The 16,740-nt window shown below is 43.6% G+C and overlaps 1 protein-coding gene across 3 annotated transcripts in view; it reads right to left on the reverse strand.

The window, feature by feature from the left end:
• The window catches only part of DDC (dopa decarboxylase), a 90,596-nt gene that overhangs the window by 10,515 nt on the left and 63,341 nt on the right, over window positions 1-16,740 (reverse strand). For all 3 annotated transcript variants that reach the window (XM_046669420.1, XM_046669418.1, XM_046669419.1), the window contains exons 9-10: window positions 13,960-14,027; window positions 3,295-3,371 (exon numbers count right to left, since the gene is read on the reverse strand). In XM_046669420.1, the coding sequence (XP_046525376.1) occupies window positions 3,295-3,371; window positions 13,960-14,027 (145 nt within the window). The remainder of the gene's footprint in view (window positions 1-3,294; window positions 3,372-13,959; window positions 14,028-16,740) is intronic.

Genomic DNA, 16,740 nt, shown 5'->3' on the forward strand with positions numbered 1-16,740 from the left:
GAATGGATTCCCATTTGCCTTACTTTCTGCAGTGACATAAGCATGAAAATCTGAGATTTCTTCTAGTTCCAGCGGTACATTGACATTCAGATCATGTAAAGCCTTCATCATTCATTCATGCATGCATGGGAAGGTGAATTTGAGATAGAGTGATTAGAATATAAAAAAGAATCAAACTCTTGATGAGTATTCATCTCCATGTTCTCAGATCTTAGTCCAGTGTCTGGCACAGACCAGATACCCTGTGAGTCAATTTCATTATCCTGGATTCAATGGCTTCATAGTGGTTATGAAAATGGCTGGCATTTTAGTCTCCTCTCTTGCCTAAAGCAGTAAATCCTGGCATCATATGGGGGAAAGAACCCTAGACAAAGAATCTCATAGATGGGAGTTTCTATCTGGTGATGCTGGGCAAGGATTATGGTGGAATTACAAAGATGTTTGCAGTCCTGGGTTTTGGACATCCGATCCTCTAACTTAGGCCAGACAAGGCACGCTGTGGCTCCTAAGCATTCTGAGGTAAGAGTGGCTGCGGCGTGGCCACAGCAGGACCTCACTGTGGTCTAAAGTCACTATGGAAAATCTAAAGTCACAACTTCTTATGATGTCCTGACTGCCATCCGGAAAGACCAGGTGTTTTCTCAATTAGCATCATAAAATGGTAGAGATGGGAGAACATGCAGGGCTGTTTTGCAAGACTCAACCTCCTTATTTTGAGTGACTCTGAGACGCAAGCCCAAAGACACACAGCCTATGTCAACTCCCAACCAAAACTCTCTTCTTTACGCCATATGGAACAAAGTTGTTAACAAATAGACATCAACAGCAGAGTCACCAGAAGTAATCTGACAGGGATTCATAGATGCCAATAGAAATAAAATAACAGTGCCCAAAAGCATACTTGCATGTAATAAACACTCTATAAGAATTTGTTGAAAACCCAGGTGACACTGCAAATGAAGATAAACGAATGTCCCTCTTTTTAGTTTATATCACTGTACCATCTCTATGGCTACTAGTCACATATGGCTATTTAAATTTAATTAAAATTAAATAAAATTAAAAATTGAGTCCTCAGTCAGAATAGCCACATTTCAGATGTTCAATAGCCACATGTGGCTGCTGTATAGGGTAATGCTGACTTACAGAACATTTCCTTCTCTGTAGAAAAGTCTATTGGATGGTGCAACTAAAGCTGTAAGTAAGAGGCTTCACAAGTAGTGGCTTCTACGGCCAAACAACAAGGTTAGTGAAAGATGGTGTCTCCAGCTCAGTGAAGCTCCTTCTTTAAGGACTGCCTGAAGACATATTTCAGCTGGGAGCTTCGCTGTGCAAGTGTTTCCTGTTAACATCAAGAACGCCAAAGCCCTCTCTGCCAGCAATTTCCTACAATGATGGTTTGACTCATACTGTGGACTACTTAACATATTTTATATGCCTTGTAAATCTTTACAATTACATAAAATATGTGGGGTGAGCAGCTTCTAAATTGGCAAATGGCATACAGTAATAAAAACAATGAAACCAAACAATGCATGAGAGAAGACTGGCGAGAAACACAACCACACATCAGCAGTGTCTGAATTTGGGTGGTGGGGTTATGGGAACGTTCCCACTCACTGTTTACTCTTTTCCATTTTCCAAATGTACAGCTTTTATATCTAAAGAATTTATCTGAAAAGTCTATATGACAGGTGCAGCCACTTTTCCCTCTTACCAGCATTGTGACAGAATTATCTGTTCTCAAAAAAAAAAATTTCCCATTTCTTTTGGTCCTAGTTCAATGTATACCACTGGTTGGCATGCGTCCAATGAGACAACATATGTAAAAGTGTGCGGGCACAGAGGTGTAGAAGCAGACTGTGGAGAAATACTGAGGAGGTGAGGCTGGCACAGCAGGCTGGGGCCAGGCCAGGCGGGCTGTGAACCCTGGTCGCAGCCCAGAGGCTCTGATGGGTGTGGACAGATGGGTGCTGCTCCAGGTGGACCCAGGAATCCTGTCTCTGTGTGATGGAGACAGGTGCAACCCTAATGGGGAGAGGACTGAAAAGACCTGCCGATTACACATGGCTCACTGCTGCCAGGTGGTCAAGTGAGCCGCATGTGATGCTCCTGCGGTTAGGGACTGCTGTGCCGTCTGTAGGGATGTGTGTCTGCACTTCACCTGAGAACATCGACACTTAAAAATAATATTTCTAATTACAGTGTTTTTAAAAATGTAAAAATGTAGAGAAAATTAAGAAAATTCACAAATAATTATGCCATCAAGTTGCAAGTACTGTTCACATTCTGAAATTTCTCATTCCATGATTTTTTTTTAAACTTTTGTATCACTGGGATCATTATTCTAAATATCAGATTTTTATCTTTGATAAGAACATCAGAGAATCTGGATTTCTACTCTGTTGGCCCCTCCTCGGGGCCCGCTTGTAGTAACATGATTCGGTGTTTGGCCGTGGCCTGCAGGTGAGGACAGTAGCCAAAGGAAAGGAGCCATTTTGTGTTTTATAGGAATTGTGCTGAGCTACAGAAGGGCGTTTCCTGAGGAGGCACAGGAAAAATCTCTCCAGCGTCTCTGTACCGGGGAATGCTCTATTCTCACCATGACTCAGACACCTGGCCATGACCCCTCTCTGCCCTCATCATTGGGAAGCCAACCTGGAGGCCCCCTCACCATGTTGTGAGCCCGCTGTGGCCTCTGAGAGCAGCCCACGCCAGGCTGCTGCTGTCGCTTCCCCACCAGACTTTGCAGCCAGGCACAGGGCCTCATTCACTGTTGCATCACCAGTGCAGGCACTGAGAGCAGGTCTACCAACCCAGAGGAGGAGGTGGCATTTGTGTCCCAATCCTGCCCGGTGTCATCAATTTTCTCTTCGCTCCCTGACACCTCCAGCCCAGCTTTCTTCATTTCCTTCCTTCCCCCTGGTGGAACTGGAATAAACGGATGCACACTCTCTTTCAGAGACACTAGGGCAGTCGTTATTTTAAAGTTTCTTTGCTGGAGGTGTCCACACCAGTATTGAAAACCGTGCGTGCCCTTCCCTGCCCTATAGGCCCCCCAATGCTCCTGCACTGAGCAGTTCTGGAGTGGGGGCTCCACCGAGGGTGCCCAAGGCCTCATCACTGCCCCACCCCACCCCACGGGAAGCAGCTCCTCCTCGGCGCCATGCTTAGCACCCACTGGGCTAGTCTTTGTGGACTTGAATCTTCCTCTCTGGCTCTTAGGCACTTTGAATGCAGCTCTGATGAGGACAAAACCAGGAACAGACGGCAAAAAGCAAGACAACAGTTTACCTGAATCCTGGTGGCTGTGCTTCAGGTAGACAGGGTCCAGTTTAAAGGCTCCTGTTAGGTCTGTTCTCTTTTTCACCCTGGTTTTGGAGAACAAATGATGGGGCTTAATGAGGAAGCGCCGCAGATGGGGCTGTGCAGCCCTTGTGTCCTGTCCCCTCTTCCACCTGGCTCAGCTCAGACACACCTGCTTCAGGACCCCTTCCTGGGACCCTAATCTGCATGCATGCCCTTGTTTATGCTCCTACCACCCCTGGCCTCACTGTAACATGGCATTAATTTGCAGAGCTCCAAGCACCTTGGGGGGTTAATAGAAAGTAAATATTTAGGGGCTGGCCCCGTGGCCGAGTGGTTAAGTTCGCGCGCTCCGCTGCAGGCGGCCCAGTGTTTCGTCGGTTCGAATCCTGGGCGCGGACATGGCACTGCTCGTCAGACCACGCTGAGGCAGCGTCCCACATGCCACAACTAGAGGAACCCACAACGAAGAATGCACAACTATGTACTGGGGGGCTTTGGGGAGAAAAAGGAAAAAATAAAAAATCTTTAAAAAAAAAAAAAAGAAAGTAAATATTTAGTCTTTATCCCTGGCTCCTGGCACATAGCTCCCAAAACCCTTGGAATCTCTGGAGTGATAATTGTGTCTTTCATATGCCAATGAGATGACTGGTGGCTGGGGGCCCCTAGATATCTTTAGAGTGGGGGCTGGCTGCCAGGAAAACTGTCTTGATTAGAGGGTTGGAACTTTGAGCCCCACCCCCCAGTCTCCAGGAGGGGAGAGGGTCTGGAGATCGAGTTAATCGCCAATGGCCAGTGAGTTAATCAATCATACCAATTCAGTGACCCTCCATACGAGCCCCTAAATGACAAGGTTCAGAGAGCTTTGGGGTTACTAAGCACATCAGGGTGCTGGGAGGGAGGCACACCTCAAGAGGACAGGGAAGCTCTGTGCCCCCCACCCCACCCCTATCTTGGCCCATGCATCTCTTCCACTTGGTTGTTCATTTGTATCCTTTATAACAAACCAGTCAATGTAAGGGAAGTGCTTTCCTGAGCGCTGTGAGCTGTTCTAACAAATGGTTGAACCTGAAGGGGAGGGGTTGTGGGAAGCCCCGACTCTATAGCCAAGTTGGACAAAAGTGTGGCTAACCTGGGACCCTCTCTTTGTGACTGGCTTGTGGGATTGAGCCCTTAAACCTGGGGGTTCTGTGCCAACTGCAGGTAGTTAGTGTCAGCAGTGAGTTGTGGGGCACCAGCTGGTGTCTGGAGAGCTGGAGGACTGATGTCAGGAGAAACCCAGCAGGTTAGTGTCTATTCCTTTCTGTCCTTCCAGGCCTAGCACAGCGCCTGGCCTGACGGGCCTCATAGTGTGTGTGGGATGAACAGAGGGCTAATGGTAAGAAGGCAGTGCCCGGTGCTACCACACGTCCTCAGGCTCAATCCTTTCACACCATGGAACATGGATGGCGACAGTCGTTCTGGATAACTCAGGTCAAAGCTCTCACTTGCACTGGGATTTGAAGGTCTGAGCTTTATGATAGTCGCCCCCCCTCCTCATTTGGCAGTGTGGACACCATCTCAAAGCAATTCTGTGGCAAATAGAGTGTCCTAGGGACAAACTAGAGAAGAAATGTCAGTCTGACAGTAGCTTAGGCTTGAAAGCAAATACAACGTGCGAGTCCCTAAAAAATAACACCTAGTGAGCACGAAATAGGATGCCAGGGTGTGGCTTACCAATAAGGAGACAAGAAAGAGGCTAGATTTATTTATGGAAGGTAACTGAGGTGTTATTACCTCAGAGGGTTAAAAGACAGACTGCACCAGTAAGCAATAATGACTGACTGGTGCTTACTCTCGCTCTGACCTGTGGAAGAAAACGGATAGCACCTGGTGTTAGGTGTGTGTATATGGAATTTTGTCGCATCATGGGCACTGTGTGAGGAGCCACTGGAGGAATTTGCTTTGGCTCTCTGGACTAGAAAAAAACTCTGTGCTTAGCCTTAAAGAGAGGGGGACAGCAAGAGAGAAAGGGGTAGAAATGCTCATCGTTCTCAGTAGGACTTTGCCCTTGTGAATGAAGTTCACACTTGACTACTCACTGATGCCTGTCATGACCTTGGAATGGGGTTTCTTTTTTTTTTTTAATTAAAAAACATTCATTGTTAGAGCCATGCAAAAAAGTATAAATAATAATGCGTCCACTCTGCTACTTATAAACCAAACTTGCCCACATAGTTCATTCTTCCATATGTGTCCCTGCCCTCCCCGCCACCCCCCCACCCAACCCCAGGCAGCCACAGGCTGCACGTGGTTTATCACTCCTACAGTGTTCTAGGCAAATTCCCAAGTAATCTGTAATATTGTTTTGCACATTTTTAAACATAACATAACATAAACATAAGTTGTTCACACATAATGGCATCGCTCTCTGTGTATTTTTCTATAACTCGCTTTTTCTCTAGAAAATTTACTCCTGAGCTTCCACCCATTCATCCAAGTGGTTGTCATCCATTCATCCTTACTACTTCACTGGATTCCACCCCATGAACAGATCACAGCTGATCCCTTCTCCTATTGTTTCCCATTTATTGTTAGACAACCTATGCTGAGTGAACACTCCTGGTGCCTCCTGGTGACTCGTGTCTAGTCATGGCATAAGTCAGGGAAAGGCATGAAGTCTATGACCTGGGTGGATGCAGTGCCAAATTAATCTCCAAGGCTGCAGCCCATGAGCTCCTGCATTCGCATCTTGGCCAGCATTCAGTGTGGAGAGACTTTATTTTCTACAACTGACAGTGTTTTGGTGTGATTTTGATTTGCATTTCTGATTACTAATGAAGTTGAGTAACTTTGCTTTTATAGAGGCCACTCCTGTTTCCTCTTTGGTGAGAAAATTGTTGTTTATTTTTCTGTTAGGTTGTTTGTCTCTATTGTATATTGGATTGTGAAAATTCTGTCAATAGTAGGAATGCTAATCTAGAAACTTGTGGGCTGTTTCTGGGCTCTCTCTTCTTATCTCCGCCCCTCTGTGCCACGCCGGGACTATCCTGGCTCCAACAATGTTGCTTCACATGCCCGTTGATGTTGGCTGGGGCGTGATTCCCACCAAATTTTTCTTCACTATTCTCTTGGGTATTCTGGGCCCATGTAAGTATTAGGATCAGCTTTATCAAATTCCATGAAAATATCTAGTCAGGATACTTATTAGAATTGTACTGGGGTCTTACATTGAGTTTCCCCCTCCATATAGATAACATACCACTCCATTCAGTCAGGAATTCTGGAATGGCTTCAGAAAATTATTTAATTTTCTTCATAAAAATATATACAAGTTTTTATACAATTATTCATAGTAATCCTATATCTCTTCTTGCTATTATAAAGAGTATTCTTTTTAAAAAATTACATGAACTGCTCATTATATATGTAAAACATTATATGCAACCTTAAAAAATGTTGTGTATCTAGAAATCTTACTACCTTACTAATAATAATACTTTCATTGAAGATTCTCTTTTTATTGCAGTCACATCATCTGAGAATAATGAAGTTTTACAGCTTCCATTCTGATTCTTACACTTTTACTTCTTTGTCCTCTCACAACAAGGTTAGGAGAGCACAGGGTCGAATACAAGTGGGGACTATGGCGCTCCTTTTATTTTCCTGATTTTAACGGGAGTACTTCTAATATTTCACCATTGAGAACAGGTTTAGTGTAGCTTTTTGGGAGATATTTTTAATCAGATTAAGAAAGTTTGCTTCTGTTCCTATTTTACTAAGAGTTTTGTCCTAAATGGGTGTTGCATTTATCTAATGCTTTTTCTGCATCTAATGTAATAACTTCTTTCTCCTTTACTATTAACATGGTGAATGACACATAAAAATCTTCTAATATTTCTAAACCACTCAGGCATATCTGGGATAAACACATTTTGGTCATGATATACTATCTTTTTAATTTAAAACATCGTTGAATTTTATTTGCTAATGTTTCACTTAGAATTTCACCATTTAAGTTTGTGAGCTTGTCCTATAGTTTTCTTTCTCAGCTTCTCATCTGGTTTTGGAATCAAAGTTACAGTTACTTTTTTTTGTGAGGGAGGGTGTGTGTCCTCCTTGCTGTTCGCTTTGAGTTATATTCTTGATTGGACCTATAAATGCCTTGACAATTTGGTAGATCTTGCTGTTAGAAGAGTTTGGAGATTACTGCTGTGTGAAAATTTAACTATTGGCACATTGTCTTTAACAGCTGTAAGATTTTTTAGGTTTTCTATTTATTCTGGAATCAGTTTGGTAACGCGTTTTGTAGTTATTGTTATGTACATTTGTAGGCAATTTTTAGCATGATGTTATTCACAGTACTCAGTTACTATTTTTTTAAATCTCTGCAATAGCTGTGGTTAGTCCTTCCTATATCCATTACAATTTACCTCTGTTTGCTCCATTTTTGATCCAGCTCTCCGGAGAGCATCCATTTTACAAGGCAGATCAAGGTCCAACATGCAGCTCTATTGATCCACTCTACCAAATTTTTATCTTCTATATCATTGATATCTCTTAATCTTTATTATTTCCCTCCTTCTAGTTTTGGGGAGTTTATCCTGTTGCTGTTTTCTAGCTTCATTTTCTGGCTCATTATTTTCTTGGCTCATTATTTCCTGGTTTTCATCTTTTCTGTTGAAGTCTGTCCTCTAAGTCCTACTTTAGCCACTTGCCACAAGTTCTGTTGTGGCTTTAGATTCATTCAGTTCCTGGTGTTTCCAGTTTCCCATTGTGTGTACTTTATTCATTGACTCGTGATCCAATGGGTCTGTGGTGTCTGCTCTTCAATGTTTAGGTACTAGCTCTGCTTTTCCTTGTAAAGTTTAACGGTATTACAAAGAGGAAGACTTTACTTAAACAAATAAACATGTGTATGCACGCATACACACATAGACACGTGCTTTCTAGGTATCAGAGTTATCTCACGCAAAATGAGCCTCACGGTGAGGAAAGTCTCTTCCTGTCACCAAATATACTCCTGAAGGATGACCCTGAGGGATAAGGGCACGGGGACTCCTGTGCTGTGTTGAAAGTATAGCTTTTTAAGTGGTCTTTTAAAAAAAATCTACAATAATGTGCATGGCTCACTGAATGAACTCTCGTTACCTCTTGGTGCCAGTAACAGCTAGAAAGCCTTCAAAATACTAAACGGCACAAGGACCAAAGTGCAAAGAAACCAAAAACATTCGTAGAAATCTGTGCACTAACACTTCTAAAACAAGTTCTGCAATCAAGTCTTACCATAGCTAGAGTGATCAAAAATCTTTCCAAGTAACTGAATTAAAAAGAAAATGTAACAGAAGCATACAAAAGCTATAAAACTATTTATTAAAAATCAATTTTATCTGGGAAAAAAAAATCAAGCCTCTTTTTAAAGGTAGATAAAACATGCCCTTGGTGTGTGTGGGATTTGAGGCTTGCTTTGAAGAAGATCTGGTATTAAAGAAACATTAAGGTCTGAGCAGAATGGTTTATATTTACATATAAAAGATTCAGAATACCAAATGAACAATAAAAAGCTTATGAACACAATATGAAATCATTATGAAATGTATTTACTGTGCTTGTAATGATTGCAAGTTTTAGAATCTTCAATTACCTTGTCCATTTAAATACATAAAGAATATAACCAACATGTTTACTTTAAATTATGGACTAACCATTGGTAAAATTTCATTAAACAAAAGAGAGACACTTCTGATTTTAAGGAATACAAAAAAGCCAGTGAGAGCAATAAAAAAAAAAAAAATCCATTATATCTTTTTTGTTGTATAAGCAAAATCTTTAAACACATCTATAAAAAATTTACAATTTAGGATTGTTTGTTTGCCTGTTTTCAACTCTGAGGAGTGTGGAGGGAGGCCAGTTCTGTTCTGAAATCCAGTTCTTACAAGCATCCTTATCATCTATGTTAGGACATCTCATTTTACAGCAATAACTTCTTAGAATAACAGAATATGTATATTTGATTCCTGGATTTTCAGCACAGTGCAAAAAGCCTCTGAGTAGATTCTCAGCCTTCATTCTCTCCCCACTCCCTGTTACCATGTTGCAAAGCACTGCCGCCCTGTCCTTACATCCTCCACAAACACGCAGGCCACCCATCCTGGCCCAAGCACGCTCAGGTAGGAGAGGGATGCAGTGCAAAGAGGAGAGGGATGCTGCGGTCCATCTATTCATCCCTGGCCTTTAGGCTGTACATGCCTGGGCTAAAATACAGGACAATTTTCACCATTCAGAGAGAAAGCAGAATCAGTGACAGCTTGAACAAAGCGGAACTAGAATCAGGGCCTGATTTTGCCTCATTCACACCAAAAAACAGCCCTTCATTCTCCAATTTCTTCTGTGTCCCTCTGGAACAATTTCAATGTGTTCTTTTTGCGCTCTGTCATTTGTATGTGTGTTTGTAAAACGTGTATCGCTTTGCGTGCATATATTCTTAATCTGCATCCTGTGAGATACACAATCTGTTTCTGACTCTTTTTACTCAGTACTGGTGTTTTAAAACATCACCCCTATTGCCATCAAAAGTTGTATCTGTGGTTCTGGTGCAGATAGTTGTGTGCCTGTAAGCAAATTCATGAAACATCTCAGAACTCCACTTGCCTCATCCATAAAATAAGGACAACATTCCAACACCGTGTGACTGTTGCAGAGGTCAGTGGCACTGTGCCTGGTGACAAGGTGTGTGCCCTGCCCAGACCAGCTCAGCCCCAGTGTCAGTGACCTACGGAAATGGTGCTGTAAAGGGCTCTCATGAACTAATGAGACATTAAAAAGCTGTATGTTTATGTAAAAACAGCAACTTTGAAATGTGAGCAGCTTATTCAAAACAAATTTAACTCCATATGGATTCAATTACATTTAAATTTAAATTTAAATCCATTTCGTGTACAAAAATGATCTTCCACGGCTTTCCCTGTTCCAAGTTCCCTGTTGTGCCCGCCTCCACCTCAGGGTCTTTTGCATGGATTCTTCTCGAGCCTCACGTGGTCCCCTGTCAAATGCTACTTTACCCAATACGCTTTCCGGATCTCTATCTCAAACTATCAGGCAATGAATGAAGGGGCCTATGGAGGTGCCTCCTTTGCACATTCCTTTCTCCCTTCCAGCTCCCAGGTGCTCCCCAAACTTCTCACCTGACTCTCTCCCCTCTCCCTTCCCAAACTCTTCCCTCGAACCTCCTCATCACGTGGACCTCAATCTGCACTGGCCCAAATTTGATTTTATTTCATTCCTCGATTGACTTTGCGTCTATTTTATTTATTGGAAACACTGTCCCACGGCTGAGACTCCTAGAGCCTAGGGACAATATTGCTCAGTTTCAGCTCCTCTGTGCTCAAAACCAAATCCCTTCCAGTTAACCTGTACCCTTTCCTCCTCCTTGTTCTTGGTCTGGATGGGGCTGCCCCCAATGCAGATACTGTTCCACGAGCAACACCGCGGTGCAATTCCTGGTTGGGGTCTGGACGAGTGTGGGAGGGCCTAGTGCCCATGGCCTCTGCAGGCAGGGCAATGCTCCAAAAGGTCCCTGCATGAAGGGAGAGCAACTTCTCTGTAGTGAGAACAAATGGGGAATGGCTGTTAGGGTGTAGTGAGATCAAAAGAAAACAGAAGTGCATGAGAATCAATGAAACCAGAAGTAGATGGCATAATGAAGATTATAGGCTTTAAAATAAGCTGACCTGGTTTAAATCCCTAAATATTAGCCTTAAGGCTTTAACTAATCATTCCTTATGAGCATTATTATGGGCTGGACTATGTCCCTTCCTCAAAATTACCGTGTTGAAGGTCTGAAGTCCTGACCCCTAGGACCTCACAATGTGACTGTATGTGAGATAGGGTCTATAAAGAAGTGATTAAGTTAAAATGAAGTTGTATGTCTAGGCTCTAATCCAATATGACTGGTGTCCTTAGAAGAAGAGGAAATTTGGTCACAGGCATGTCAGAGGGACGACCACATGAAGACACAGGGAGGAAACAGCTGTCTACACGCCAAGGAGAGAGGCCTCAGGCAGGAGAAACCAACACTGCTGACGCCTTGCTCTCAGACCTCCAGCCTCCAGAATTGTGAGGAAATAAGTCTGCGTGGTTTAAGCCGCCCAGTACGAGGCACTTTGTTAGAGCAGCTCCAGCAAGGTAATATAGGCGCCGTGCCAAAAACCGTAGACATGAGCAGTTATGTTAAAACGCAAATCCTTCAAAATGAAACTCCATCAGTCGATATTCAGGTTGTCTTTATGACATCTTGTGACAAACCCTTGGGTTTGGGAGAGACCTGATTTTCCCAGATGCATAAAATCACCCCGAAATCCTTGACACTTATTCTGTCTGGGACCCCCATTAGCTCAAGAGAGAGAAAACACATCCTCTACTATAGTTGAGTTTTACTCATTGATTTATTTAGCCTTTCAAACCCTCAGGCAGGTAGGAATGTCCTCAAATATTGACAACCCCCTCATTTTCCACCCCCAGGGGGTAACTAATTGTCCTTCTCTGTGGTAAAATTTTAAATACTGGGGGCTGCTCTTGCGTCTTTTGGCTTTATGGTTATTCTTTTCTACAGGCTAATAACCCTCAGTCCTCTTTCCATTCTCCAAATGACATGATCTCATCCCTGTATTTTCTCTTCAACTCTTCTATATGTCACCTTTACTTTGTCAAATTTCCCTTTACAGGTGGTGCCTGATCTGAACACAGGATGCCAAGGAGGACCCATCTGAGACAGATTAAAACACAGCCACCAGTTCTCATTGCATCTGCTCCTGAGTGTCAGTGGCAGCCACGTCATGCTCCGTGAAAAAGACTGTTTTCTCTCATCCTTCACTTACCGACTTTTTGGACCCAAGTGCAGAATGCTATATTTATTATATTCATCCTTATCATATCTCAACATTTGGATTATAGATGAGTGCTGCAAAATACTTTTAGTCCCTGATAGCTTTAGTTTCCCCATCTGTAGGAGGCGGGCAGTAATGTAAGTGCCCTGCTCGCGGGGCTGCTGTGGGAGTCCAGTGACTTACATTAAATAAAGGCCGTTGAAGGGAGCCCACGCTCACCAGTGCTCATTAAACATCTATTTCTGATGTTATGTTTCACCCAGGTAATGAGTAAAACATCACGGCACACCACAAGCCCTCCTCTGGTCAGCACTGCCCAGTGGCACTCCGGTCACAGTCACTCCATTGCCCAACAGCCCTCAGCTCCTCTGTCCAGGCCGGGTTTGTGGCTTTCTCTGCCAAGTGCCTCACTGACAACTAAGGCTGCTGTGTGACCTGCAGGAGAAGGCTAGCCACCCCTCACCAAACAAAGGCCTCCCAGACCCCTGCTGGCTCTGTGCTGGGACCCCTGCTGGCTCTCTGAAGGGCTGGCTCCTCAGGATCCACAATCTGACCTCCAACTCCTTTAAGTCTTTGCAACTGACCAAATACCCAGCAGAACAGAACTGTGTTTCAATCCAAATTAAATTTTGATTTAAATTAAAGTTTGAAAAAGGGGACTTTTTGACATACTGTATGAACTATCCTTAAAGTGTTCCACTTTAGGTAAAATAGACAAACACAACCCAAAGAGTAAAATAGAATATTAATGTCCATAGAAGCTATAGTTTTTATAAATCCTTATTAGTATTTCAGATAAAGTTAAGTCTGAAACGCCCATATTGGTTTTGAAATCGTGTCAAAAGTTTGGGGGGGCCGGCCCGGTGGCGCAGTGGTTAAGTGTGCACGTTCCACTTCGGCAGCCTGGGGTTCGCCAGTTCAGATCCCGGGTGCAGACATGGCACTGCTTGGCAAGCCATGCTGTGGTAGGCGTCCCACATATAAAGTAGAGGAAGATGGGCATGGATGTTAGCTCAGGGCCAGTCTTCCTCAGCAAAACGAGGAGGATTGGCAGCAGTTAGCGCAGAGCTAATCTTCATTAAAAAAAAAAAAAAACATTAGGGAAAAGACAAAAAAAGAACCTGATTTGAACAGAAGTAAAGCACTGGGGATGTGGTTTCTCTTGAGAGAAACTAGTTCAAGGGCAAACTGACTATCTGGTAAAGGGGAGAACTGACTGGAGCTGCATTGTGTGGGAGCTGCTCTCCTAACCGTTCTAAGGTGAAAAACCATTCATTTTATTACATACTGAATGATTTTGCGCAAAATTCATGCAAAGCCTCCTGGTCCTAAGGTTGATTAACCAACTTCTTACTCTAATAAACTCAAAAGAACTGGTTTCCAGTGTTTCATGCGACTCCCAGTCATTTCTTGAAGCATCACCTATGTAATGGAACATCATCCACTTTAAGTTTGGAATTCTTTTTCTTGCTCGAAATATAACCAACATGAGGATGGCACTGCTAGTAGGAATTCCCAGAGAACTTCTTAGCAAATAGAATTACTTTTATTTTTCCTTAGCAAATGCTTTTAAGCGTTTACACTTAGATTCATTACGCATCTAAGAATAAAAACCCAGAAGCAGCTGAATTAGAAATACGTGCTGAAATTCCTTTGCACTGTTTTTGTTAATGCTAGATAAGCGCTCCTCCAGCTCCGCTCCTCCCCTGCCGGCTTCTGTCATAGCAGTCACCACTCTAAAGGGCGGCGGGGACAGGGTGATTACGCTCTGATGCAGAGGGAAACTTACCACATGGCAGAGCAGTCAAAATTCACCAAAAGCCATTTGTGAGGATTAAAGTTAAATGAATCCGCAAACTGCCAAGGAACAATAAAAACAAAAGGAAGACATTTTAGTTGTTAACGTTCAGTTATAAAACAAGACTCCATACATAACAATTAACAGTTTGTATTCTCAGAGGAAAAACAGCAAGGCCATGCAGAGGAGAAGAAAGTACCTGAAACCGAGAGGGTTGGCATGGCGTCAAGAGAGAAGGTCTGGGCTCGGGAGCTGTCTTGGGCAGCCAGTCATCTGACCTCTCTGAGCCTCTTTTTATTCCTTTTCAAGTGGGAATAGCAAATCATTCCCCTGAAACATGAAGCTAATATAGACCTGATTTGGGGGTGAAACACAGGAGGAGGAAGCTTAGGAGTCAGAGAATTGGGGGTTTGCATCCCGGTTCAACTGTTTACTCCACGTGGACTGGAGTGGGAATATCTGCTTTGTGGAGAAGTAGTGAAATCGCAGCCACCAGCTCCTCAGCACAGCTCCTGAGGCGCAGTAAACGCTCCAGGGCAAATGTTGCTGATTTGTGGTTGTAAAGCCAGCCAGGGGGTGGCCCCAGGGAACGAAGTGAGGAAAACATGGCTACTGACTTCCAGCAGCTCCTGGTTAAGTGGCGAGATCTGACAAGAAAGCAGCCATCAGGATGCAATATGAATCACCTCAGATAGTGCAGTAAACCAGGCTCCCTGCACAGAGGAGGAGGGGAGGGACTCGCAGAGTCGGGCTGGACTGTGCCTCGGAGGTGCCCTGAGAGGGGCATCCTGCGGAACTCGGCAAGGCTTGAGGTGCGCTGGACATGAAGGCCACTGGGTCAAGGCCTGACGGGCCTGACTGGCAGGCTTTGAGACACAGCACCAGGCACCCAGGTGATGCCCAGAAAGCATTTGTCAGGACAGTGAAATAAAGAATCTCATTCTTTCCTTGCTGGAAATGGTGTAGGGTTTGGAGTAAGCCCCAGATGCTGGCCTTAGTTCTTGCACTGTCTTGCTGAGGATTCCCAGAGCAGTAATTCTCCAGGAACTTGTAAATGAGGGATTGGAATGAGACAGTATCTAGGGCCTTCCTATTATGTGTGTGTTAATCCTAGTCTGGTGTAGGGCTATCACATTCTAATCGAGGGATGCATTTTGAAGACCTTGGATAATTCAGAATCCCAAAGCATAGTCCAAGACCAATGTAACAAAGGATGTGGGAGTTTTCTGTCACCCATGAGGTGATACCCAGCCCCTGGCAGCAACATGAACACAGTTCACAGTTCCATGGGCTCTCCTGCTTTGAAACTGTGTGAGTCCCAATTCATTTTTAATTGGGAAAATTCATAATTCTACTTTTCCTCATAAAGTGAGATGTTAATATTTTATATTACATACTTTCAAATTTATATAGTCTAAAGTCACCTAAAATGTATCTCCACTAGATTTCAACTATTAAACTATTTGGAATAATCAGGATTTTAATTCACAGGTACGATGTCTGGAAATTGTACTGATTTGGCCTATGAAACACTTTATGCCTACATTTCTTTCAACTTCTTGAACTCTCGAAGTTCTCAGAATATACGTATCATCACAAACAATGAAAAAGTGAAAATTTCATAACTAACCTACAGCAATCAGGGTCACCTCAGGTTTCATTTAATTGATTGGTTTTTTAACCAACATTGACATAATAGATGAATAACTCTTCTCATTTACCTAAATATTTTCTTTATTTTTAAAGGCAATATCCAAGTTCACTGTACTCCTGACAGTAACAGCTTCCCCTTTTGGACGCCAATTGGTAACAACCATAAACAACTGGCTCTAGCATCGCATCAGTTTTAGGTGCTACCATATTTTCAAGCAGAGAATAAGAGATTTCAACTACCAAGAGTGGCCAAGGAGGGTACTCTGCATGCTCACTGAGCTGTCATAAAGGGTGAGTTCTTGCATTTTTCAAAATGCATGTCCTGGTTTCCCTCTGGCTGATGAACAGGATCCAGGCCCACCCAGAGGCCCATGGATACTGCCACATGGATAAATACATAATTGAACCAGAAATAAAGGCAGCGGCCATTACAAGGCCCCAGTCTGACTGCATATCGTAACAGGAAAATTCGACATCTTCCCAAGGCTTTGTGACGCCTCTTCTCTACTTGGTTCCCAGGGATGAGCACTAAGGAGGCGCTCAGAGGCCAGGTGAGCATCAGCAGGGAGTCACTTGGTCAGCTGATGACAACCTCACAACCCACTCTTGGGGAGCAGATTCATTTCCTTCCAGGTTTCAATAAAAGTAATTTTGAGAAAGAGACAGGAAATTACAAGTTTCATTTGTTGATAAAAGGAAACAAAAGGTGAAAGAAGCGCTTTGTTTGTTGGGAATTTTATTAATTCCCTCCTAGGGGCTGGTCTGTTTAAACATCTTTTATTACCAGCTGCACTGTATTCCTCCTGCTGACAGAGAGGAAGGCTCTTATCTCCAGGGAGGGCCAGGACAGGATATTGCAACCCCTTATCTGACCAGCTGAGCAGCAAGGCCCTTGCCAGGCAGGGAGCCAGGCAGGGAATGAGACAGCAATAATGGGGAAAATGGGAACAACTCATTGTTGGGCATGAAATCCTGTCTGCTGCTGATAGGATCTCGCTGCAGTGCTGGCCTCTGTGGTGGTCTGACAATTAGGCACCCCCCATGAAAGGTGAAACCTCAAGGTGGTGGCTCCTGGGGATGAGAAGACTCATAGTAGGAAAAGATGGTGAAATCCTAAAC

This window comes from Equus quagga, chromosome 8, assembly GCF_021613505.1.
Source record: "Equus quagga isolate Etosha38 chromosome 8, UCLA_HA_Equagga_1.0, whole genome shotgun sequence".
NCBI classification, from domain to species: domain Eukaryota; kingdom Metazoa; phylum Chordata; class Mammalia; order Perissodactyla; family Equidae; genus Equus; species Equus quagga.